At 38.3% G+C, this 26,517-nt stretch overlaps 1 protein-coding gene across 2 annotated transcripts in view; it reads right to left on the bottom strand.

The window, feature by feature from the left end:
• The window catches only part of IL33 (interleukin 33), a 42,653-nt gene that overhangs the window by 4,038 nt on the left and 12,098 nt on the right, over positions 1-26,517 (bottom strand). The window contains exons 3-8 of one of the 2 annotated variants that reach the window (XM_030294161.1): positions 16,918-17,077; positions 14,098-14,204; positions 3,715-3,837; positions 3,044-3,175; positions 1,336-1,443; positions 506-556 (exon numbers count right to left, since the gene is read on the bottom strand). In XM_030294161.1, the coding sequence (XP_030150021.1) occupies positions 506-556; positions 1,336-1,443; positions 3,044-3,175; positions 3,715-3,837; positions 14,098-14,194 (511 nt within the window). In that variant the 5' untranslated portion in view covers positions 14,195-14,204; positions 16,918-17,077. The remainder of the gene's footprint in view (positions 1-505; positions 557-1,335; positions 1,444-3,043; positions 3,176-3,714; positions 3,838-14,097; positions 14,205-16,917; positions 17,078-26,517) is intronic. The other variant, XM_030294164.2, reaches the window with a different exon arrangement.

Genomic DNA, 26,517 nt, shown 5'->3' with positions numbered 1-26,517 from the left:
TAACTAAGTGTAGCAATGTGACTAAGTTTTGACCAATGTGAGGTGAATGGAAGTGTCACGTGCAACTTCAAGGTTTTGTCCTTAAAGGGAAAGATAATTCATGCATCTGTCTTCCACTGTCCTGCTGATTGGGCATTGCTGAGGTAGCAAGTAATCTTGAACCATGTAGATGTTGGCAGAGTGACAAAGAGAGAAGGATCCTGGTCCCCGGACAACTTGTTGAGCAGCACTGCCATTCTCGTCCTGGCTAAGATAGAAATGAAGTTTTGTGTAGCTTAAACCACTATTATTCTGGATCTTTTTTAAATGTTAACCTTCATCCTAGCTATTAAACTGCAAATGGATGGGATGGAATAAATCCTCTAAGAATCTAAGAGCTAACCATGAATGTGGGCTGGAGAGAATCTTCTGAGACTGCCTTCCTTTTTTATGGGGCATTTTTGGATTTGTCCTTGCCCCAAATTCAAGAATTCAAGTACTACAGCTACCTAGTCTTCCAAATTACCTGTTTCATGTGAAGGAGGTTGGAAATCATAATAACGGAATAACACCTTATCTGAAAGAGAATGCATAAAATCCCTTCAGTGAGATACAATTTTATCAAAATGTTTCAGTTTTAACAAATACATAACGTCAGACAATATCCTCTTTTATTATACATCAATTAAAGAAATTTTGTGATTTTAAGGAAGGTCTCAAAAATGCATGAATATGCTCTGATGAATTCTCTAACACAGTTATTATTAAAATATTTAACAAATTGTCCATAACACTGGTATATTCTCTTATTTGAGATTGTACTTTGGTGATATTGATAGGACTGGAAAGATATAGCAGGTAATTAGCAGTAGCAAATATATGTGGTCTGTTCATCCATTTTTTTAAAGTTTATTTATTTTGAGAGAGAGAGAGAGCACATGTTGGGGAGGGGCAGAAAGAGAGAGAGAGAGAAAGAGAGAGAATCCCAAGCTGACCTGTGCTGTCAATGTAGAGCCTGACATGGGGCTCAATCCCATGAACGCTGAGATCATGACCTAAGCCGAAACCAAAAGTTGGATGCTTAACTGACTGAGCCACCCAGGAATCCCTCTTCCATCTTTCACAACAGATACCGCTTCTCAATATCAGCATCCTTTCCTATTAAATCCTCACTAAGCTTCTGAATTCTCTTCAACTTAGTGATATTTAGGCATGTCCGCCAATGTATTGGAGTTAGCACACAGTATGAAATCTATGTGTCATGTCTGAAGTAATACATTATTTATGGCTTGGTAAATTTATTTTTTACTTTACTAGTCATCATTATATCGTTATAGACAAAAGGAAATATTCTACCTTTCTCTTGGTCTTTTCCCAAGTCTTCTACATAGATCTCATAACTTCCATCCTCAAAAACGAAAGTAATAGATTGATCATTGTATGTGCTCAGGGAAGCAGAATATTCTGTAACAAGTGAAAAGCTTGCCATTAAAAATTCAAAATATCTTGTTCCCATGAACAATCCTCAGCAATTAAAAAAAACCACTTTGTTTAAGGTTTTTGGTTTTGTTTTTCCAATTTGAGCTGTACTTTGTCCACCATTGTTGGATAGATAAAAGCCTTTGGTGCAAGCTTAACATAGCTCAAAGGCAGAGGTATGTCGCTTGAATGGGATTAAAGATGCTGGTCTCCTTCATGAGGACTATAGGAGGTCATGTTAGTGTGCTTATGGCAGGATTTGATGGTGAGAAGTAAGCTGGAAAAGTGACAGACTTTGCCGGCTTCCTTGTTTCTTATGGTCAAGGGGACTGTGGACAAGAAGGGACTGTATTTTGAGAGACATGGTTAAATGAATACCCATCTGTAAGGTGTGGAGACCCATTCTGTCTTCTGGCTAAATAACAGAGACATTTACAGCAGCACTCTCAACTTTTAAAACAATGTCCCAGCACACATAGAAAATGATAGTATTTCTGTGGCACGCTGGGGTAAACTGGTGTAGAATTAGGACCTATGTTGGTCCTTGAAGGAAAAAAATCATTACATTTTCTTTATATTATAGAATTGTGCTAAGAGAAATAATAAACAAAATAGAAGAATGTTAAATATTGACTGTGTATATGAATTTCTGAAGTAAAATTATTTAAAAGTCTTTATTTAAGTTTTAGTTAGTTAACATACAATGCAATATTGGGTTCAGGAGTAGAATTCAGTGATTCATCACTTACATACAATACCCAATGCTCTTCACAACATAAGGGTACTCCTTAGTACCCATCACTCATCTAGACCATTTCACACCCACCTCTCTCCATCAACCCACAGTTTGTTGTCTATTATTAAGAGTTTCTTGTGGTTTGTTTCCCTTTCTTCTCTTACCCCCTATGTTCATCTGTTTTATTTCTTAAATTCCACATATGAGTAAAGTCATATGGTTTTTGTCTTTCTTTTATTGACTTATTTTGCTTAGCATAAATTCTTAATGAGAAACTTCAGTATGTTTCTGGAAACTTAAGATATTTATATCAGGAGTTATGCTTGAAATGGCAATATGCCATTCCTGGTCAAGTTTTCTTAATGATCTCCTCATTTCTTGATAGTTACCATCAACTTGGGGTTTACTTGCACAAGTAGGTGATACAACCTAAAACCAATTTAACAACTATTTAAAATGTTTATGAGCTGAAATTATATTTTAAAAATATAATAGTTCTTCATTTTCTTTCATTGTCAAAATGTTGACATTTGGGGAGGAAATGTGGTTTTTTTTTTCCCTGAAGGATTATGTATTTTCCCCAGGAATAATGTATATGGGATTCCAACCCATGACAAGCATTTCAAAATAATTATGGAGGGCTAACTATAGAATGCACATATATTGTTAGAGCAGCTACACTGTGACTAGTTTGGATACCACTAAATGGGTACAATGACAGCAACTGGACAGAAGTTTCTGTTACACAAGTAGGCATGGACTTGAAGCTGTTTCCTAAAGTGGCACTTGCCATGGTCCTGTGTCTTACCTCCCTCCTCACACCCACACCATGCCCATCACCAGGCATACCTTGGATACTTGGAACATCAGTTGTTCCAAAGCATTTCTGGACCATAGGCACACCAAAGGCTAAGCCCCCCACAGGCCGTTCCAGCTGCTGATGACGGGCAGTGAATACTAGATGTTCTTTATACTTTCCAGCTGTAGGATAAGGAGTGGATTGTCAGTACCCACTCTGCCCAAACCCCTTACCCCCACTTTGAGGATTCTGAGTCAAAGCTGCTTGCTGACAGTGATGACTGACCCCAGGGCTTTAGCCACCCCACAGTCTGAAGGGATCAATATTTCCTGGCACACTTATACCACAGTAGGGTACACTCATTGGAGTCCAGATGGGAGAAAACTAGTGACCCATGGTCTCAACACCCCAAAAAAAAAAACTGCTATTAACATTTTAGTTTAATACCTTTAAATGAAAAAAAAAGTAAAATACTGTAAATATATTTATAATTTAATATCCTCTGTTTTCACTTATTATGACATGACTATTTCTACCATGCTATAAAACTCTTTATATGTCCTTTTGAAAATGGCTAGAAAATAGTTCAGCATCCTTACTATTTTTCAGAAGGAAAATTTGGTCGAGGGAAAAAATTATATATCTAAGATGTGGTAAATGAAGGCTAATAGATGCTCATTACTATACTGAAAAATTACCAGGAAATGTAGTTTCCCCTTACCTCTTCTTGTTGAATGTCTTTTGGTGGTTTCTTTCTTAAAATAACAGGCTGTCTTTTTTATAAGGCCAGAACGTAGCTGCATAAAGTACATTTGGCAAACTTCTTCAGCCTTCTGCTGGGATTCTAAACAATTGAAAAATTTTGATACTGTTTCATTCCATCCATATTTATCTTTTTACAAACCCTGAGCATAGCAGTCCACGAAAGCAACTAAAGATCCACAGTATCTTATCAGAAAGCTTGGGGCCAATTGTGTTTCAAAATTCAGAGTTTTTTATTTAAAAAAATTTTTAATGTTTATTTTTGAAGGATAGAGAGGCAAAGCATGAGCAGGGGAAGAGCAGAGAGAAAAGGAGACACAGATTCTGAAGCAGGCTCCAGGCTCTGAGCTGTCAGCCCAGGACCTGACATGGGGCTCAAACTCACAAACCATGAGATTATGACCTGAGCCGAAATCAGACGCTTAACCGACTGAACTGCCTAGGTGCCCCCAAATTCAGAGTTTTTTTTAGATTTTAGAGTTGTCAGGTAGAGTATATGCTGTATATATGTAGTACTCCCAGCAGGGACTAGGGAAGCACTCATAACCAAATATTAATTCATGATTTAAAGTGAAATATAGGATTGCTTGTTCTAGTTTTGAGAAGAATGCTGGTGCAATTTTGATTGGGATTGCATTGAATGTGTAGATAGCTTTGGGTAGTATTGACATTTTGACAATATTTATTTTTCCAATCCATGAGCAGGGAATGTCTTTCCATTTCTTTAAATCTTCTTCAATTACCTTCATAAGCTTTCTATAGTTTTCAGCATACAGATCCTTTACATCTTTGGTTAGATTTATTCCTAGGTATTTTATGCTTCTTGGTGCAATTGTGAATGGGATCAGTTTCTTTATTTGTCTTTCTGTTGCTTCATTGTTAGTGTAAGAGAATGCAACTGATTTCTGTACATTGATTTTGTATCCTGCAACTTTGCTGAATTCATGTATCAGTTCTAGCAAACTTTTGGTGGAGTCTATCGGATTTTCCATGTATAATATCATGTCATCTGCAAAAAGCGAAAGCTTGACTTCATCTTTGCCAATTTTGATGCCTTTGATTTCCTTTTGTTGTCTGATTGCTGATGCTAGAACTTCCAGCACTATGTTAAACAACAGCGGTGAGAGTGGGCATCCCTGTCGTGTTCCTGATCTCAGGGAAAAAGCTCTCAGTTTTTCCCCGTTGAGGATGATGTTAGCTGTGGGCTTTTCATAAATGGCTTTTATGATGTTTAAGTATGTTCCTTCTATCCCGACTTTCTCAAGGGTTTTTATTAAGAAAGGGTACTGGAGGGGCGCCTGGGTGGCGCAGTCAGTTAAGCGTCCGACTTCAGCCAGGTCACGATCTCACGGTCTGTGAGTTCGAGCCCCGCGTCAGGCTCTGGGCTGATGGCTCGGAGCCTGGAGCCTGTTTCCGATTCTGTGTCTCCCTCTCTCTCTGCCCCTCCCCCGTTCATGCTCTGTCTCTGTCTGTCCCAAAAATAAATAAAAAACGTGGAAGAAAAAAAAAATTTAAAAAAGAAAGGGTGCTGGATTTTGTCAAAGGCCTTTTCTGCATCGATTGACAGGATCATATGGTTCTTCTCTTTTTTTTTGTTAATGTGATGGATCACGTTGATTGATTTGCGAATGTTGAACCAGCCCTGCATCCCAGGAATGAATCCCACTTGATCATGGTGAATAATTCTTTTTATATGCTGTTGAATTCGATTTGCTAGTATCGTATTGAGAATTTTTGCATCCATATTCATCAGGGATATTGGCCTGTGGTTCTCTTTTTTTAATGGGTCTCTGTCTGGTTTAGGAATCAAAGTAATGCTGGCTTCATAGAATGAGTCTGGAAGTGTTCCTTCCCTTTCTATTTCTTGGAATAGCTTGAGAAGGATAGGTATTATCTCTGCTTTAAACGTCTGGTACAACTCCCCTGGGAAGCCATCTGGTCCTGGACTCTTATTTGTTGGGAGATTTTTGATAACTGATTCAATTTCTTCGCTGGTTATGGGTCTGTTCAAGCTTTCTATTTCCTCCTGATTGAGTGTTGGAAGAGTGTGGGTGTTCAGGAATTTGTCCATTTCTTCCAGGTTGTCCAATTTGTTGGCATATAATTTTTCATAGTATTCCCTGATCATTGTTTGTATCTCTGAGGGATTGGTTGTAATCATTCCATTTTCATTCATGATTTTATCTATTTGGGTCATCTCCCTTTTCTTTTTGAGAAGCCTGGCTAGAGGTTTGTCAATTTTGTTTATTTTTTCAAAAAACCAACTCTTGGTTTCGTTGATCTGCTCTACAGTTTTTTTAGATTCTATATTGTTTATTTCTGCTCTGATCTTTATTATTTCTCTTCTTCTGCTGGGTTTAGGCTGCCTTTGCTGTTCTGCTTCTATTTCCTTTAGGTGTGCTGTTAGATTTTGTATTTGGGATTTTTCTTGTTTCTTGAGATAGGCCTGGATTGCAATGTATTTTCCTCTCAGGACTGCCTTCGCTGCATCCCAAAGCGTTTGGATTGTTGTATTTTCATTTTCGTTTGTTTCCATATATTTTTTGATTTCTTCTCTAATTGCCTGGTTGACCCACTCATTCGTTAGTAGGGTGTTCTTTAACCTCCATGCTTTTGGAGGTTTTCCAGACTTTTTCCTGTGGTTGATTTCAAGCTTCATAGCATTGTGGTCTGAAAGTATGCATGGTATGATTTCAATTCTTGTAAACTTATGAAGGGCTGTTTTGTGACCCAGTATATGATCTATCTTGGAGAATGTTCCATGTGCACTCGAGAAGAAAGTATATTTTGTTGCTTTGGGATGCAGAGTTCTAAATATATCTGTCAAGTCCATCTGATCCAATGTCTCATTCAGGGCCCTTGTTTCTTTATTGATCCTGTGTCTAGATGATCTATCCATTTCTGTAAGTGGGGTGTTAAAGTCCCCAGCAATTACCACATTCTTATCGATAAGGTTGCTTATGTTTATGAGTAATTGTTTTATATATTTGGGGGCTCCGGTATTCGGCGCATAGACATTTATAATTGTTAGCTCTTCCTGATGGATAGAGCCTGTAACTATTATATAATGTCCTTCTTCATCTCTTGTTACAGCCTTTAATTTAAAGTCTAGTTTGTCTGATACAAGTATGGCTACTCCAGCTTTCTTTTGGCTTCCAGTAGCATGATAAATAGTTCTCCATCCCCTCACTCTGAATCTAAAGGTGTCCTCAGGTCTAAAATGAGTCTCTTGTAGACAGCAAATAGATGGGTCTTGTTTTTTTATCCATTCTGATACCCTATGTCTTTTGGTTGGCGCATTTAATCCATTTACATTCAGTGTTATTATAGAAAGATACGGGTTTAGAGTCATTGTGATGTCTGTATGTTTTATGCTTGTAGTGATGTCTCTGGTACTTTGTCTCACAGGGTCCCCCTTAGGATCTCTTGTAGGGCTGGTTTAGAGGTGACAAATTCCTTCAGTTTTTGTTTGGGAAGACCTTTATCTCTCCTTCTATTCTAAATGGCAGACTTGCTGGATAAAGGATTCTCGGCTGCATATTTTTCCTGTTCAGCACATTAAAGATCTCATGCCAATCCTTTCTGGCCTGCCAAGTTTCAAAAGAGAGATCAGTCACGAGTCTTATAGGTCTCCCTTTATATGTGAGGGCACGTTTACCCCTTGCTGCTTTCAGAATTTTCTCTTTATCCTTGTATTTTGCCAGTTTCACTATGATATGTCGTGCAGAAGATCGATTCAAGTTACGTCTGAAGGGAGTTCTCTGTGCCTCTTGGATTTCAATGCCTTTTTCCTTCCCCAGATCAGGGAAGTTCTCAGCTATTATTTCTTCAAGTACCCCTTCAGCACCTTTCCCTCTCTCTTCCTCCTCTTGGATACCAATTATGTGTATATTATTTCTTTTTAGTGTATCACTTAGTTCTCTAATTTTCCCCTCATACTCCTGGATTTTTTTATCTCTCTTTTTCTCAGCTTCCTCTTTTTCCATAACTTTATCTTCTAGTTCACCTATTCTCTCCTCTGCCTCTTCCATCCGAGCCGTGGTGTTTTCCATTTTGTTTTGCATTTCATTTAAAGCGTTTTTCAGCTCCTCGTGACTGTTCCTTAGTCCCTTGATCTCTGTAGCAAGAGATTCTCTGCTGTCCTGTATACTGTTTTCAAGCCCAGCGATTAATTTTATGACTATTATTCTAAATTCACTTTCTGTTATATTATTTAAATCCTTTTTGATCAGCTCATTAGCTGTTGTTATTTCCTGGAGATTCTTCTGAGGGGAATTCTTCCGCTTGGTCATTTTGGATAGTCCCTGGTGTGGTGAGGACCTGCAGGGCACTTCCCCTGTGCTGTGCTGTATAACTGGAGTTGGTGGGCGGGGCCGCAGTCAGTCCTGATGTCTGCCCCAGCCCACCGCTGGGGCCACAGTCAGACTGGTGTGTGCCTTCTCTTCCCCTCTCCTAGGGGCGGGATTCACTGTGGGGTGGCGTGGCCCATCTGGGCTACTTGCACAATGCCAGGCTTGTGATGCTGGGGATCTGGTGTATTAGCTGGGGTGGGTAGGCAAGGTGCACGGCGGCAGGGGGGGCAGGTTTTGCTTGCTTCTCCTTAGGTGATCCACTTCAGGAGGGGCCCTGTGGCAGCCGGAGGGAGTCAGATCCGCTGCCAGAGGTTTGGCTCCGCAGAAGCACAGAGTTGGGTGTTTGCGCGGAGCGAGCAATTTCCCTGGCCTGAACCGGTTCCCTTTGGGATTTTGGCTGGGGGATGGGCAGGGGAGATGGCGCTGGCGAGCGCCTTTGTTCCCCACCAAACCGAGCTCTGTCCTCTGGGGGGCTCCGCAGCTCTCCCTCCCTTTGTCCTCCAGCCTTCCTGCTTTCCGAGCAGAGCTGTTAACTTATGACCTCCCAGACGCTAAGTCGCGCTTGCTGTCGGAACACAGTCCGTCAGGCCCCTCCGCTTTTGCAAGCCAGACTCGGGGACTCTGCTTGGCCGGCGAGCCACCCCTCCGCCCCGGCTCCCTCCCGCCAGTCCGGGGAGCACGCACCGCCTCGCCGCCCTTCCTACCCTCTTCTGTGGGCCTCTCGTCTGCGCTTGGGTCTGGCGACTCCGTTCTGCTAATCCTCTGGTGGTTTTCTGGGTTATTTAGGCAGGTGTAGGTGGAATCTAAGTGATCAGCAGGACGCGCGGTGAGCCCAGCGTCCTCCTACGCCGCCATCTTACTCCCATCATGGATTTTCAAACACACTTGCCCAAGGTTACAGATCTGGTGAGAAGTTGTAACTCAAGTATGTCTAGCATCAAAGCTACTCTTTCCATCCACTTCCATCTAAGAAAATGCTACACTGCAATTTTAGGAACTAACATAATACAAATCCAAATGAAGTCAAAGTAAAAAATTTAATCACCTACTTAGTAATTCTTTCATTTAGTCAAAGAAAAAGTCTCAAATAAAAAATTAAATTTTCTACTTGCAAATTCATAAAAGGTTTTTCAGAGTCAAATGGAAAAGAAAGTTGTAACACTTGAGTCATGGCATCTCAACTTTTAGTGTTTTGGTAAATGAATTATCAAGCAATTTGTATCAATACAGCCAAATTTCAATTATTCAGTGATTCAGAAAATGAAAATTATGATTTTAGGATCCATTCTATGATATATATTTTTTAATGTTTGCTTATTTATTTTGAGAGAGAGAGAGAGTGAGTGGGAGAGGGACAGAAAGAGAGAGGGAGAGGGAGAATCCCAAGTAGTCTCCATACTCAGCTTGGTGCCCAATGTGGGGCTTGATCTCATGAAACATGAGATCATTATTGAGCTAAAATCAAGAGTCAGACACTTAACAGACTGAGCCACCCAGGCACCCCTCCTCCTTTTAATTCTCTAGAAGATTTGTCTTCCTGATATACTTTTGAAAGTTAAGTAAACTTTTGTAACTTACTATTTTGAATTATCTATATCTTACCTCCAATTCAGATGGGCATCTGCCTTTAGGTATCTTCAACACTCTTAATGGGGCAAGAGCACTTAATTATACTAACATCTACATTGGAACACCCTAACATTGCATCAAATTTATAAATATCAACTGTAGTATCACATTTACGTAATGCTTTTACAATTGCAAGGATAATTTATAAACCTATGCCAATGCCAGCATTGAACTTAGTTTCCTGATGACTAATTTAATAAAATACTTTATTAAATGTTTCACATTGTCTCTCCAGAACTAAAAGGCATAAGATGATACTGAAGGCATGCTCATTCTTTACATGCTTATCTTTATGTTATATTCAGAATCCCATTGGACATAACTGACAGGCATGTCTAACATTGAGAGTGGACCCTGTAGGGAGCAGGATGTGGGTCTTGGGTAGTTAGCAGTAACAGTCATGATATTGAGGAAGTATTATGGGTGTAGAAGAGAGGAGCTAAAGATATTGATGTAGAGGCTATCATCTAGTGGGACGAACACTAGTGTAATTTATTGAGGGGTGACTACATTTGAAATATTGAAGATGGAGCACCTGGGTGGCTCAGTCTGTTAAGCATCTGACTTCAGCTCAGGTCATGATCTCACCATTCGTTGGTTTGAGCCCCGCATCCGGCTCTGTGCTGAGAGCTCAGAGCCTGCTTCAGATTCTGTTTCCTTCTCTCTCTGCCCCTCCCCTGCTCATGCTGTCTCTGTCTCTCTCTCTCCCTCTCCTTCTCTCTCTCTCTCACAAAATAAATAAACTTAAAAAATTCTTTGAAGTATTGAAGATAATTTACATTGGGAGAATTTGTAAGAAGGTATACTTTCGTGTTCAGGGCAGCTGAAAGTATGGTTGTGAGGGTTGTGTTCTCAGACAGGAAGCACAAAGCTGGCATGGCCTTGGGGACTCTGTGGGAGAGAGTTCTCTGCTGGGGTCAAAAGGCCAACTCAAGCTTATGTAAGGGCTGTTGCCACTTCCTATGTCTCTATCCTGCCTGATGTATGAGGGCAGTGTCTCAGATGGTTTTTAAAGAAATTCTCATAAGTAATTTCATCATAGCAACATGATGAAATCCTTCACGCATTTCTGGTGAGTAAATGGAAAGGGGCTTGGAAATCTTTCTGTACTTCTGTCACTAAGAGAGCCAGACTATGGCTGACAGGAACTACATAAGTGAATCACTCATCTTTCATTTCTTCCCGAAACACCTATTTCACCAAAGTCTCTCCTCACTGCTTACTACCCTTGATTTATCTGTGGCATTTGACTTTGGCAACCACATCCTTCTCTGAAACTCTTTCTTTTCTTGTTGTCATGTCACCAGTTTTCTTATGTTCTCCTTTTTTCTCTCTGATCATCCATCTCTGCTTCTTTGTTGGCTTTCTCCTTGTCTGACTGCTTCTAAAATATTGGTGTTCCTCAAAATTTGTCCTTTGCCTTTCCTCTCACTCTAGACTTTCTTTCTGGGCAAGCCTGCTCCAATGACATCTTTTTATACACTGATGACTCCCCAAACTGTAACTGTCCCTTAGTTCTGTCTCCTGAGTTTCCTATCTGTTGCTCTTTCTTCACAGGGTATTTTGACTTAAGTTATCCCACAGCATCTCTGTATCTATCTATGTAGAGCCACCAGAATTCTAGACGTCTCTACCTGGATGACCAACACCTACTCCAAATTCAAATATACTCATAAAAAAATCAACCCTTCGTTATCTTTTTCTACCCAAAATATATTCCTCCTGAAATCCTATCTTGAAAAACAGTACCACTTTCTACCATTGTCTGCTCATTCTTAAATCATCCTGAAAGCTGAGAATCATCTATTTTTCCATCTCTGTCCATGCCTCAATTTATGTGGTCTGTCATTAAATCTTATTGATTTCACTTTCTGAGTGTATCTGAAATTTAGTTCTTCCTTCCTATTCTGTTGTTTTAGGTTTGGCCCTCATCATCAGTCCCCTAGATGAATGCAGTGGACTTCTAACGCATTTTTGTTTCTATTCTTGCCCCTTCACTCTATATGCCACCATCAATGTGATTGATCTCTCTAAAATAAAAATATCCAGTGCCTGCGTGGCTCAGTTGGTTGAGCATCTGACTCTTGATTTCAGCTCAGGTTATGATCCCAGGGTTGTGGGAGCATCATGCTCCACATTGAGCATGGAGCCTGCTTGAGATTCTCTCTCTCTCTCTCTCTCTCTCTCTCTGTCTCCCTCCTCTGCTCATGCACCCTCCTTCTGCCTACCTCCTCTGCTCATGCACTCTCTCTACCTTAAAAAAAAAATCTTGCTATTCCCCAATTAAATGTTTTCAATGGTTTCTTACTGTCCATAGGATAAAGTTGAGCTCCATCACTGTAACAGAAGATATTCCATGGACATAACTCAAATTAAAGGGTGTGACCTCTACTCGCTTCTATTGCCAATTATTGCCATGTAGGGATATGGACCCAGTGTTGCTAGATTTTCAGATTTTTCAAGATATGGAGATTTTTATGCACAATCTTCTAATTTTTAAATGTTTCCTCAATTAAAAAACAACAATATACTGTTCAGGCCAGATAAAATACTTCTGCTGGATGGATCTGTCCCATGGCTCTCATACTGTGACTGGTGGCTAGATTCACTAGGAAGCTGGATTGTCAGGACAGAGAAAGTGTTGATGAATGTAGGGGAGAAGAAGTAGCAGAGGAAAATGGCCTGACTCTACAAGTAGTTTCCTTGAAACTAAGAAGGAAATGAGTTTGGGGAGGGGCTTTTGTCTAGCTCATTAAGTCCTGTATCTTATTGGTACTAGGGATGAAATACTTTAGTGGTGACCAAACTCATATGGAACCTGATTGTATGTATACCTCTAGCCGATAGATATTGAGTTTTCTGGCTTTGTGATTGTATCAGATCCTGCTAGTCCAAAGGAGAAGGAACAAAAATGAGCTTTCTTGCTTTGTTGCTTGGAGGCTCAAAGCAGTTAATTTAGAAAAATAAGATACAATATTACTTGCACCTTGAGTTTTGAGAAGTGCACCTGCCACGCACTTTATAGATATCTGTTGAAATTTTATCCAACAGTGTCTAAATAATGAAAATCTTAGTGTTAAACTGAGCAATATTATTGGAAAAGAAGATCTGCTAAGGGACAATAAGAATAATGTGCTGTATTCCAAAGCCATATACATGATTTGGGGATTATCTTTATCATGTTTCTCTAAATGGTATAAGTAAGCTGTTAGGGCCACTGCACCCTTAAAGGAGAGGCTACATTTTAATTTTTGCATCAATGCCAGCAACTCTGGCATAAACTCCAGCCTGCTCCTCCACTCCAGTATCTATAAAGTGGCCACATCTCCTGGTGTACAAAGAAAACACATTTATTAAGAGGACATAGAGTCAGTTCCACTGAGTCACTGTTTCTACACAGAGAGTTTTGATTCAGACACAAGTAAAAGGATTAACTTAACTGCGATTTTCTGGCCATTCAGAAACTACAATTAAATTAATGTTTTCCTTGGTTACTAAAAACAGCATGGGTGTGCCACAGCTTTAGGGAAGACAGAAAACGATATTCTTTACCACTGCTGTCTTCTAGCCTTAATGATGTTCAAAGAGATGAAGAGAACAAAAAACAAAGATATGCCAGTCCCCACTATCATTCCTCATCTATTTTCTCTCCAGTCTTGCCAGACTTCTATTAACTTTCTTTGGTGTTACCTCTTTTGTATGAAAAACATGAGTGTAAATTTGCATAATTCTTTCCTAGGATGATTTTCAGGATCAAAGATATTAGCTCTTTCATCTTAAAACTATGGCTACTACCTGCCTTTATTTACCCTTCAATTTATGCCAATTCCTTTGAGTTTTCAATTGGATAGACTTGAGCATCATTTGATCAACTCCGCTTTATTTGGGGCATGTATTATTCAAATATCTTCACTTATTATTCTCTCCCTTATCAGAAGTTGCAAGTCAAGACCACAGTACACCAAAGGTGTTTTATACATAATAAATGTTTGTTGAATGAAAGAAAATCAGTTTAAAATTTTATTGATCTGGGAAAAAGATTTTGGGTTAGGTAGAAAGAGGTGTGGGTAGAAAGAAGGGATTGATATTAAGGGTTATTCATGTTTATCACTATTAGCAGGTTTCAATTACCTAAACCATTCTTGTCCTGGTATGTATCAAATAAGCAAAAGTTGGCTATATATAGTTTGTCTAAAACCAAAGACTGCTGTATTACAAACTTATGAGCCATCCTTCCTAATTTCAGCTCTTGTATTCTTAGTAGCTTTTGGCAAGATATCATGTATGAACATCAGAATCATAAAGATTTGATAACAGATGAATATAGTGTGTAAAACAATCAGAAATGCTTAAGTTCTTACTTCCCAACTTGGGAGATTTTACCAAAGCCTTGCCTGCTGAGCTGTTCATCTTTGCTGGGGAGATTTTGGTGGTTGAATACTCCATTTTAGTCTTCATTTTCAGGCTTCTGTAGGTTAAAATGTAATATTAGTTCAATTGTCTCAACTTGAAAATAAACAGAAACAACTGTGGCAAACTCAATATTAATAACAGCCACATAAGGAAAGTAATTATTTCAATAATATTTGAACATAGTTTTCTGAAAATATATCTATATTGGAATATAGTCAGAGGTCAAAAAGAACTGCAAAGAAATCTTAAACTTTACTTACTGGGCTTTTTGTTGGTGGTATTACTGATTTTGGAATTCTGAAACAGTTTTTTCTATACTAGAGTATAGAACAAATAAGTAGATATGTTAATGTTACAGGATTTTTACCGCAGGGGAAAGGAGATACAAATATAAAATATAAGAAGCCAAAGGGAAATCTCTGTTGTGTTAAATCTGAATCAGCAGTATCAGTATGCCCATCTTAGTTTCTAAACAGTTTTTACACTAAAAGGAACCAGGACTCTAGATATGGGTTGGGAATGTAGAAGTGAATATGGAATATTCAGTAATGCCAAAAAGCCATGTGTCATTCAAAAATTTGTGAGGCTGTGTCAAAAGGACACAGGAGTCCCCTTAAAGGGTTTCCCACTGGCCAAATTTGGCATAATCTGAGCATCAAAAAGAAAAATGAAGGCAATTTACTATAAAGCATTTAATGTAAAAAGAAACCCACCAGTCTTGCATTTCTCAAGAAAGAATGAATGAGGGATTTATTCATTATAGAAAGAATGGTAGAATTAGAAAAACAACAGTCTTATAGCCCCCAATTTAATACTTGATTCATGCAAGGATCATCAATGGTTGCTGCACCTTGACTATCAAACTGGGTGGCAATATCTTACTGAAAGAATATTGTGTTCTCTATTATAAATTGCAGAAAAACTCAAATTCTTTCAGTAAGGTACCACAGACTGGCTTCATTATCAAGGTAAGGCAGTGGTGCTGTGATTTGTGGAGAGAGCAGCATTTCTCCAGCTTTATTTTTTTTTTTTCAACGTTTATTTATTTTTGGGACAGAGAGAGACAGAGCATGAACGGGGGAGGGGCAGAGAGAGAGGGAGACACAGAATCGGAAACAGGCTCCAGGCTCCGAGCCATCAGCCCAGAGCCTGACGCGGGGCTCGAACTCACGGACCGCGAGATCGTGACCCGGCTGAAGTCGGACGCTTAACCGACTGCGCCACCCAGGCGCCCCAACATTTCTCCAGCTTTAAATTCTCCCTTATATTGCCTGAAACTCTGCTAATAGTTATTTCTACTTGTATTAAGCATTGCCCTCTTTTTCCTAGATTACAAAAAAAAAAATCAGTTTATTCCAGGAGTGGTTATTATTTAAATCCCTTAGAAATTTTATATGAATCTGTTCTTCTAGCAGGGTAAGGAATGAGCATTGGGTTTCTGAATTAGAGGACTCCTTGGAAGATAAACTTCATACAACTTTGTTTTTGTCTCTGGACTTCACATAGGTTGAAATTCCATTGTTTTTGTTGTTTTTGTTGTTGTTATTGTTTAGATGGATAACATTACATGCAACCATCTTATTTACACTGGGTTTCATGAGCAAAATTCTTCAATGGTAAGAACACTTAGAAGCAGAGAATCTTTGATATCATTTTCCTGAGCCCCTAAAACAATGGATGAGTAGGATAAGACTGAAAGATTAAGTGGCTTGCCTAGGATCACAAAAGAAAAACTGGGACCAGAATCTAGTTTCCTGATTTCCTTCTTTATGCCAGAGTTTCCCACCCTATCTCCTCTCTTCCTCCTCCAAATGTAAGAAGAAAATAATCAAAACTGGGAATTTAGTTTCAAATGCTTAGCCAGTTGTCCAACTTCTTTGAAAATAATAAATTTCTAAATATGGTAGTTAATCTGTAATCATAACATGTGGAATAGTTTGGTATTATTGTAGTTAAATTTTAAATTTATAGAAAATAGTTCAAATAATACCTTGCACACAGTAGGTGTGCAGACAATACTGATAAAATGAAAATTATAACACTCATTTTTAAGTTTGTTTCCTTTTTTATCCAAGCATCCTTACATTCCAGGAAAAAAAACTACTCCTGGATGGACATAAAAAAAATAAAACCCAAAACAAACTGTTTCAAATAAATGTAGGAAATGTCCCTATTTATATTCCACCTCTTGTGAAGTCAGAACCACATTACCAGAGTGAAGAGGTAAGCAGTCTTTCATTGAAGATTCATAGGTACTTTAGCTTAATTATTTTGGGTAATTATTTGATCTTGTAACTTCCCCCACCACCTCTATTAACAACCCTGTTAACATGGACTATCTATTAGCATGGGCTAATTTGAGATAGCATACTTGGAGGAACTCAGCTTTAAACCAAAATTAGCTTTCTGATTTAAGCAACATAGATAAGCAACTGAAATACCAAATTTACAATGCAGTCATTGACACAGAGAAAGTTAGCTGCTTTTTAAGAATCAAATGGTAAGTCAAAAGCATAGTCAGGAAATATTTTCAAATCCTATTCAAAAAGAAAAAAAGCATTTCTTTAAACAACCTACATATCTTTACTCTAAAAAATACAAGCATTCTTTTCACCTTTTTTTCAGACTTAAAATTTACTCTTTATCTTCCTATTTTAAAATCAGAAATATTTCAGAAAATATAGCAATATAAACATCATTGGTTCTTTCATGCTGCTTTTCCCAAAAACATAGGCAAATATTCTTATACACCGGTTATGATAACTCACCTTAGTTATAAACGTGAAGGGCTGCTCTCAAATGATGAAGTTTCTTGTCAACATTTGGTAGTAGTTGATGCAGTTATATTTCAACTCCACTTATATATACACACTTGGATTAAGCAACATTGGGTGACAGCTTTTGATGAATGAGGCAGTGTAAATAGTGCTAGTTGAATGGGTTAGAATGAGTGGGAGTATATTTTATTTCCACAGCCAAATCCTAAACAGAACTTTTAGATTATTTTAACTGCAGCAATTTCAATGAGTTATACTCAGTTAATCATTAATTTTTATGAAACCTCTATGACATGGACTCTAGGTACTGTTTATTGCTCAATGTAGATCATACAAGGGCACAGATTGTTTCATTGCCTTTCTCTTTTCTTTTGGGAAGTTGAAAACTTTAGGTAATTTTTTTTCTGATTATAAAAATGATGTACATGCTCTCAGAAGATAGGTAAATGACAGGAAAGCATATATGTTGTATTTCTCGACATTCTTTTTCCAATGTAGAAATACTATGCATATCTATTTTTTCATAAAAATAGAATCTTCCAAAAAAAATAGAATCTTCCACAAATTTTATTTTATAAGCTGCTTTCTTGATTTTTCAATAATACTACATCATGAATACATGTCAGAAATATTCTTTTACAGGAAGCATTAAAATTAGCATTCAATTATATAAATATCCCATAACCAATCTTTTATTAACACTTTGGTTGTTTCTATTTTTTCCCCTTTCTTTTCTTCTTTTCTAATATCACCAATGTTGCAGCTGACATCTGTGTGTGTGTGTGTGTGTTTGTGTGTGTGTGTGTGTGTTGTGATTCTTGGTAAACCTTTGTACGTTCATTGGTAGCACAAATTCCTCGTACTGGGATTGCTGAATCAAAGGGTTCTTGCATCTTACATGTTGATAGATATTTTCCCATTGAATTCCAAATTTTTTCAACAATCCAAGTAAATGCCTTTTCATCATTGTCTTAGCAGCAATGGTGTCATCACCTGTAAGATATTTGCCTTTCTAGTGGAATTTAAGAAACAAAACAAAAGAGCAAAGGGGAAAAAAAGAGAGAGAGGCAAACCAAGAAATAGACCCTTAACTATAGAAAACAAACCGATGGTTACCAGAGGGGAGGTGGGAGAGGGAATGGGTGAAATATGTGATAGGGATTAAGGAGTGCACTTGAGATCATTTCCAGTGCTATATGGAAGTGTTGAATCACTATATTGTACACCTGAAACTAATATTACACTGCTTGTTAACTAACTGGACTTTAAATAAAAACTTAAAAAAATATTTGCTTGTCTAAAGAAAGGAAAATATTTCATGGTTTTGAATTTTATTTAGTGAAATTAAGCAACTTAACAAAATGTATTTGTTATTGGGGTGCCTGGGTGGCTCAGTCATTTAAGCATAGACTTTAACTCAGGTCATGATCTCATGGTTAGTGAATTTGAACCCTGTGAGTCTGAGTCCGCTGTCAGCACAGAGCCCACTTTAGATCCTCTGTCTGCCTCTCACTCTGCTCCTCCCCCACTCACACCCATGTGTACTCTCTCTCTCTTTCTCTCTCTCTCTCTCTCAAAAATAAATATTTAAAAATCTATTTGTCCTCAATTTCTGTCAATTATTGATTTATATGAATCCTTTGTAAATTAAGAAATGAAAGCCTTATCTCTGTGTGAGTTGAAATTTTTTCCATTTTTTGCTGTACATAAATTTTCAAATCTTATATGGTCAAATTTAATCACTGTTTTAGAATTCCTGGATTTTGCATCCTGCTTCAAAATACCTCCCGTCTTCTAAACTTATAAATAAATTTATTATACCATTTCCTAAAATTATATCGTTTACTACTTAACACCTAAATCTTTGATACACTATTACTTTTACTATGAAGAATAAGGTATTTTTTTCCTACAGTGCTTATCTCCAACCTCACATGTAATCCAATTTAGACAAAGTGATGTTTCATGTGTTATGTTGGAACTAACATGCAAAAGGCTATGAATGCAGAAATAAGGAGTTTGAATTTTATCCCATAGCTAACAGGAATCTTCTAAAAGTTTTTTAAATAAGTGAGAAGTGTTACAAAAACTGTGTTTTATGATTATATTATAAAAACTGTAATTTTATGGTTGTGTCTGGAGGAATGAAAGAAGAAAAGACAGGAAACAATGTCAGTCAGGAGGCCAATTAAAATAGCCCAGGCAAAAAGCAGTGAGGGCAGGGTCAGGGCAATGTTAGTGAGGCCAGTAAGGAGGGGATGAAGGTCATAGTCCTTAAATATTAGATTGATAAAAGGCCCCAGAGATCCTTGTTCTAGCTCCACTAAGTCACTTAGCTTCTTAGTGACTGAGTCAGGATTAAAACCCAAGTTTCACTCTCAGTTCAGGGTTGTGTCCACTACAGAGCCTCCATAGCTCTTTTTGGATGTGTTTGTATCAGCTCTGGACTGGGGTAGCAGGGAGGCAAAGGGAATTGAAGGGGGTGCCCGTGGTTCATGGTAGGAAACTCAGGTGGGGAGTCCATTGTCAAGCACAGGTAATGAGTATAATGTGGGGCAGATGGAGTTTGAGATACTTGAGGAGCACTTACATGGAAATTTCAGCACTGAGCTGGAATTAGGTTGTGGGTGGGTAGGGGAGGCCAGAATTAGCTGTGTGGATTTGTTCTTCATTACAGCATGAGAGTTGATGATGTAGGAGCAAATGAGAATGTCTCAGCTGAATGTGGAACAGAAAGCAGGCTATGTCTAGATGGAACTATAGGAAATCTTACATTTAAAGAGTAAGAGAAGATAAGGAGTTAGAAAAGACTAGGAAAAGAACCAGAAAAAAAGAGGTCATATATTATGAAGACTAAGAGAGAAGACCATCTCAAAAAGCAACATTTGGTGATGAGCACTACAGTGACCCAGCTGGGGATTAGAGACCTTTTAGAGAGACCATTAAGCGTGGGACTCTCCAAGAAACTGCAGTGGATTGCATAGTGTAGAGGAGGAACTGAGACTTTTTCAAGAAATACAGTAATGAAAGGGAAACAAAGAGACAATGGAATCTTGCCAGAGTAGCATGGAGAAGGGAAAATACTGCTTACTAGTTAGACAATCTTGGGCAAGTTGCTCAATATTTCTAAACTCTCAATTTCTTTATCATAATAATTTTCTTCACAATAATTTGAACTCAGTGGGTCATTGTGAGAATTATATGAGAAGGTATATTTTAAGCAGTTGGGACAGTACCTGGCACATAGTGGGAACTTAATACTTGTTATTATTATTGATGTTTTTTATTGGAATATGGGACTCTTGGGCATGTTACAATGCAAAGAGAAAATGAAAATGAAAGAGAGAAATGAAAAGGAGAAAACTGATATAATAAAGTCCCAGAAGAAACAGAGTGAAAGGAGAGAGCAGTAGTGGAGGGGTTGGCTTTGAAAAGGAGGAGGCATTCTTCTTTCTGTAGTAGAGGAGGAAAAGCAAAAGAATGGTAGAGATGTAAAGTTTTAAGGGACAAGAACTTGACAGTCTTGTAAAAATGGCTTGAATCTTCAGAAAGTAAGTTGTGAGGAGAGTTACAGAAATTAAGAGAAGTAAGCATGTGTTTTAATTTCCGAGGATGAGTAGGAAAAGTCTGAAACAGTTCCTTAGAGAATGTAAAAAAGAATTTACTAAGAAATGGGGAACCACTGTTCATGGATATCGAGTTTCAGTTTTAGAAGATGAAAAATGTTTTGGAGATGGATTGTGGTAATGGTTACTCAGCAGTATGAATGTACTTCATGCTACTGCACTGTATACATAGAATGGTTAAAATGGTAAAGTTTACCACAATTTAAAAAGTGATTTTACAAAGAATTTAAAAATTGGAGTGGGAGAAGTAGAAAGACTGGAGGTTGTTTGTAAACTGAGGAATTTGGGGGAATTCCGAGGAATGTTCTCTATCTTGGAGATTGCAAAGTTCTGATGATAATGGTAGTCAAGATTAGCTTTTGCAGGTGAACTGTAGAAGAATATTAAAGACTCATCAAAACAGGCACTGGAGTCACCAAAGGTGACCTCAATAGAGGCGCCATCAAACAGAAAAGGACGTTAGGGTCTCTATCAACCTGAATGGAAAGGAATTAACATAAGTAGTTAGGTAGTTGGACCCATGGTGAGGGTTAGCAAGAGCAGTAAAAAATAAGAAATGTGTCACTTCTCTATTGTCCCTGGGAGATGGGCACACAAAGAAAGGGTGTGGGTTTTGAGAATAGTGGTGTCACCAAGGGAAGCTGCATTTTAGTTAATAAAGGAAAATAGAAGGACCTTTTTAAGGAAAAAAAGGAGGGAGATGACATTCCAGAGGAAATGACACACATTTAAATTATGAAAGAAAAAAAAAACAACCCAAACAACCTGAAAGAATATTTTAATCTATCAAGAAATAATATCTTGCATGGAAATTCATTAGTTGGTGATTCACATCTGAGCAACAACAACAAAAATGTATGAAGTGTAGTCATTTCCCAAACTGCAGTGTTATGTTTGTCTCTTTGCCTGGCAAAGTCTTCCAGAAACTTACACATTCAACAAATATCAAGTGCCCATTACTTGCCAAGGACTATGTATTCCAACCCCATTAACCCATGGGACACTGCATGAAAATTTTCATTTCACTATGTCTTCTTATCTACATCTGATCAACTGGAAAATCATTTATTGAATTACCAACCACCTCTCATATGTCAGGCAATGCCCTTTGATAAGCAATTTCCTTTTTTTAAAATACCAATACCCTTTATAATGTTAAGTTGGCTGTTGGCTTTTCTTTCCTGATTGTGAATTTTACTTGTAAAATAAATTCATTTGATAGATTGATTTCTTGTGAAGAGGCTTGTCATTAACATGTAGAGTTTATAAGAAATTTTTATTAGAAATACATGTTAATTATGGAAATTTTGGAATACAAAATATAAAGTTCAACATTTGATGCCCTAGAAGGAGCTAAATGCTTTGGGGGAAAAAAAAAAGTCTTGGGACATCTGGGTGGCTCAGTGGGTTAAGTGTCCAACTTAGGCTCAGGTCATGATCTCTTGGTTCTTGAGTTTGAGCCCCACATCAGGCTCTGTGCTAACAGCTCAGAGCCTGGAGCCTGCTTTGGATTCTGTGTCTCCTATTCTCTCTGCCCCTCCCCTGCTCTCACTCTGTCTCTTTCTCTCAAAAATAAATATTAAATTTTTTTAAAGAAAGAAAGAAAAGAAACATGCCTAGTAATCATTGTAAAGAAATTCTGCCCTCCTAATATCCCAAGAAAAGTCCCAAATGATGTTGGATTTGTACATGTCTATACTATACCACAGAGTGCTGCCGAGTAATCATAACAACAGTAATAACTCAAACACTTGTCTAGTGCTGCATTAGGTGCTGGGGTATAGCAGTGAACAAAACAAAGTTTTTCCTGCCTCCTGCAGTTCACTCTCTTTTGGAGAAATAGATGTTGAACAAATAATCATGCAAATAAATCATTTATTTTATTTTATTTTTTAAAGTTTATTTTTATTTTGAGAGACCGAGAGAAAGAAAGAGAGAGAAAGAGAGAGTGTGTGCACAAGCGGGGGAGGGGTAGATAGAAGGAGATATAGAATTCCAAGCAGGCTCTGTACTGTCAGTGGGGCTCGAACTCATGAATGGTGGTATCATGACCCCACAAATAAATCATTTATAAACAGTGATAAATAAGAACTAGGCTGGTAAAGAAGATAAACAGTAGTATTAAAGTAGTGTGGTCACAGAAAGTGGCATTTATGTTGCACTCCAAGGGTGTGAAGAATATATGGAAGGGAGGGAACAGAGAGTGCTTTCTGGGCAGAGAAAACCCCAGGGTCAAAGGGTCTTACAGAATTTGTCGTATTTGGAAATGAGAGGGCTAGTATGGTTGGAGCACAGTGGACAATGAGGAGAGTATAATGTAATGGTGTTGGCAGTAGAAGAGGACAGAAGCCAGGTAGGGCTGGGCCCTGGAGACCAGATGGAGGAGCTTGGATTTTATTCAAAATTCAGTGGGAAGGCAATGAAGGGTTTTTAAGTAATATGGGATGTGACTTGGTTTTCATTTTTTAAAGACTGCTTTGGCTGTCATATAAGGAATAGATGGAGGGTAGGAAGAGGAAAGAAATGAAATCAGCAAGGAGTCTGTATTAGTTCAAGCTCTTAATAATGGTGGTGGTGATGATAATGGTGATGGCACTTACAGTGTCTTGGGCATCTTCTGTGGGCCAGATGCTTTACATATGTTATCTCTAATTGTTACCATGACCCTGGTATTTGAGTGCCATTTTAAAATTTAGGAAATAGAGACTCAAAGAGATTAAGTGTGTTGCAAAAGACCACATAGCTAGTAAGTAGCAAAGCTAGGATCTGAACTTAAGTCCATCTGGTTCTTTCTCTTATTCCATGGGAACTGTTGGTAAAATGAGGTGAAATTAAATTTTGGGGTTTTAAAGTCCATTCACCACCTTGTAAAGCTTACATACTTTTGCATGAGCAGAAGATCTATGAAGGTATAGAGGGGTCATCAAAACTCTTGTTGGGTACTAGAAAATTACTGGAAGAAGACAGTGCCCCACAACTTGGCTGGTAGGAGGGACAGGAAATGGGGAGAATGATTAAGTTTGACAACGCTATATGATTTCATTCTGGGAGATTTCACAGGGGAGCAGGAGGGAGAGGGTGAGGTGGGAGGGTGATCACATTATCCTCTGTTCCCTTGGGTATAGTGGTTTCACTTCTTTCTTGGGGGAGGTCAGAAAAAGTGATGTCGCAGAAGGGGAGGTTGAAATTTGGGGAACAATGAGATAGCATTGTCCTTGTTCAAACTGAATCACTTCCTGTCCCTGACTCCCTGGCACTCTGAAAGTTTCTACACGCCTCTTACCTGGACCCAGGAGAGAACATTTCTCCCAAGGAGAGGAAACACTACAAAGAAATTTGGCAAATCAGTATATGATTCAAGTAGAACTCCTTGTGACAGGAGGGGAGGGATGTTGAGATTTTAGGAAAACTTTCTTTTGTTCTTTACTTAGCATTTGTAAAGCACTTCTATGCTTTCCCACAGTATTCCTGGATGCATTCTTACCCAGTCATTTTTATTCACTGACACTACCTACCCCTTCAACCTTTGTAGCCTCACACAACAGTAACCCCCCTACTCCCACACAGACACACTGTACATTTTATACCCATTGGACTGCTTACTATTCTTCAATTCACCACACACTTGTATACCTCCATGCCTTTGTACAAGCTGTTCCTCTTGCTAGAGATGCCTCTTCCTCTTTGCCTGGGAAGCTTCTATTTAACCCTTAGAGCCCAGTTCAAATGCCTTCATTTCCCTAACCACACACAATCAAACAGAATTTATTGCTTCCTTTTCTTACTTGCTTATCATATCCAACTAAATTAGTTTTCCTATATCCTCTGCTGGAATGCTAGCTCCTTAGAAATAAGGGTTGTACCTTAGTCATCTTTGTTTCCCAAGCAGTTTTTGATAGCAGGCACTCAGTAAATGTGTACTTTGGATCTGTCCTTGCAAAAACCCGAAAAAAATAGGTAAGGAAGGTATTACCCACTGAAGAAATGTGGAGATCTTGTCCAAATCCCAAACATCTACTGAGTGGTAGAGCTGGAACTGTGAGTTGAACAGGATAGAATTGGCACTACTACATTTTGACCTACAAAGATGACAGTTTTATATGACTCAGTCTAATGAAACCCAGGTCTTCTTGTTCTTGGGTCAATGCTCTTTCTAAAGCATTCAAAGAAGCTGACTTTCTGTTTGGTCTATGGCCCTGTGGTTTTAGTGTGGCCAAACATTTCGAATTGTTCAGTTCAATGCATTGTTTTTATTCCCCTCCAGTGACCCTCCCCATGTCTCACAAACTTTGGAGATCTAGCTACGTGTTGAACCAAATCTTTAACAATTTTTGAAGAAACAGAAGAATGACCTCCATTCCTAAGTTTACATTCAAGATTTGCTCCCTCTCTGCAGGGCTCTTCAGCTTTCTCGGTCTTAGTTTCCTCTTCTCAAAAATGAAGAGGGTGCATGAAAGCCAGTGTCTTCCTATCCCTTTGACTCCTTCCTGTGCTCCTATACAGGATTCCACTTCAGCCTCTTCCTTCTCCTTTCCCTGGGCCTGCTTCTTCAATACCAGCAGCTGCACCAGCCCATTGCCCACCCAAAAGATGTTAGCCTCAGAAAACTGCACAAGTTCTGCTTCAGCCCTGTACCTTCCTCTTCTCCTTCCACTACCTTACAGCAAATAGCATAATGGGGTTAGACAAGGGGGCAATTAACTAACCTGGGGTCATGTCCTGGCAAAGGCAGATCTGAAATCCAGTTAAGCCATTGATTTGGGTACATTGTGTCTTAGGGCAAAATTATAGGGAAAGAGGAAGTCTATAGAGTCTGTAGTATATATTTTCTTTTTTATGGATTCAGGAAGCTTTTAAGTGTAGAGGAAAGCAATGTACAGGATAGAAACAACATGGAACAAATACGTCTTTGGTTTTAGTTAATTCTGAGGTTTAAAGTTGAGATCTTTTTTTGTTTACTTAAAAAAATTTTAAGTAAAGCTGGACAAATAATATACAAATTATGAATTTTGTAAAAATTTAGTGGAGCATAAAAAATGCAATAGGAGTATGCAGAGTTAAAAGTTCTGTGTTTTTAGAAATTTACCCTTGTATAGTGTTTACTATGTGCTAAGTATCGTACTGCATGCTTTATATAGTTAACTAATTCAATTATCATAGCAATCTTGTCAAAAGTGTACTGTTATTTTCCCTATTTTACAGGTGATGAAACTGGGGCACAGAAGGGTCAAGTAAGTTGCCCAAGGTCCCTTGGCTAAAACCTGAAGCAAATGTTTTCAGAATTCATGAGGGGCTCTAGAAAGGCGTTTCTTTTGGATTTCACATCTTCCCCCCGATCCCTCACACCAGAGCAGAAACTCCTTACCCATAGTTGGTTTCTGCTTAAAGTATACTTGGTCAAGAATATTTTGCTACAAGAAAACAAATTAAGGGGGTGAGAATATGGCCTAAATCCATAACACCTGGATTATTTAACCCTGAAAAGGGAGAGTGAGACTAAAGTCCAATTCGTATACATCATTGGTGGTCTTGTTGGTGAGGAGATTTAGCAACATCATAAGAAGAAACCATTATACTTTAAGGCTGGAAGAGGGAATTTTCAAAACTTTTTCATGAGTAGAAACCTTGTCTGAAAAAGAAATATTGCTTAGAAACCCCAAAAGGATTTGACAAATCAGTAACTTACTAATATAAATGTTGTTCATATGTTTAAATTTTTAATATTTGCTCATTATAATGTTAACTAACTAGAGACTTCTCTTTTCAGCATGATGGTGGATTAGTTATTATGACCAATCCTCCTTACTAAAACTACTAAAATGTTGAAAGAAATATTAAAAAAATCTTTCAAACTCATTTGTTGAACTGGAATGAAAGTAAAGAATGTATAGTGTTCAAAATACTGGGAGACAAGAAACCTTGGCTTTTTCCTAAAGTCATCTACTATATTCTAGAGACAGGTTAG

The sequence above is a fragment of the Lynx canadensis genome, chromosome D4 (genome assembly GCF_007474595.2).
Source record: "Lynx canadensis isolate LIC74 chromosome D4, mLynCan4.pri.v2, whole genome shotgun sequence".
NCBI lineage: Eukaryota > Metazoa > Chordata > Mammalia > Carnivora > Felidae > Lynx > Lynx canadensis.
The sequence above is the reverse complement of the archived record's forward strand: the minus strand, read 5'-3'. Positions and strand labels throughout refer to the sequence as shown.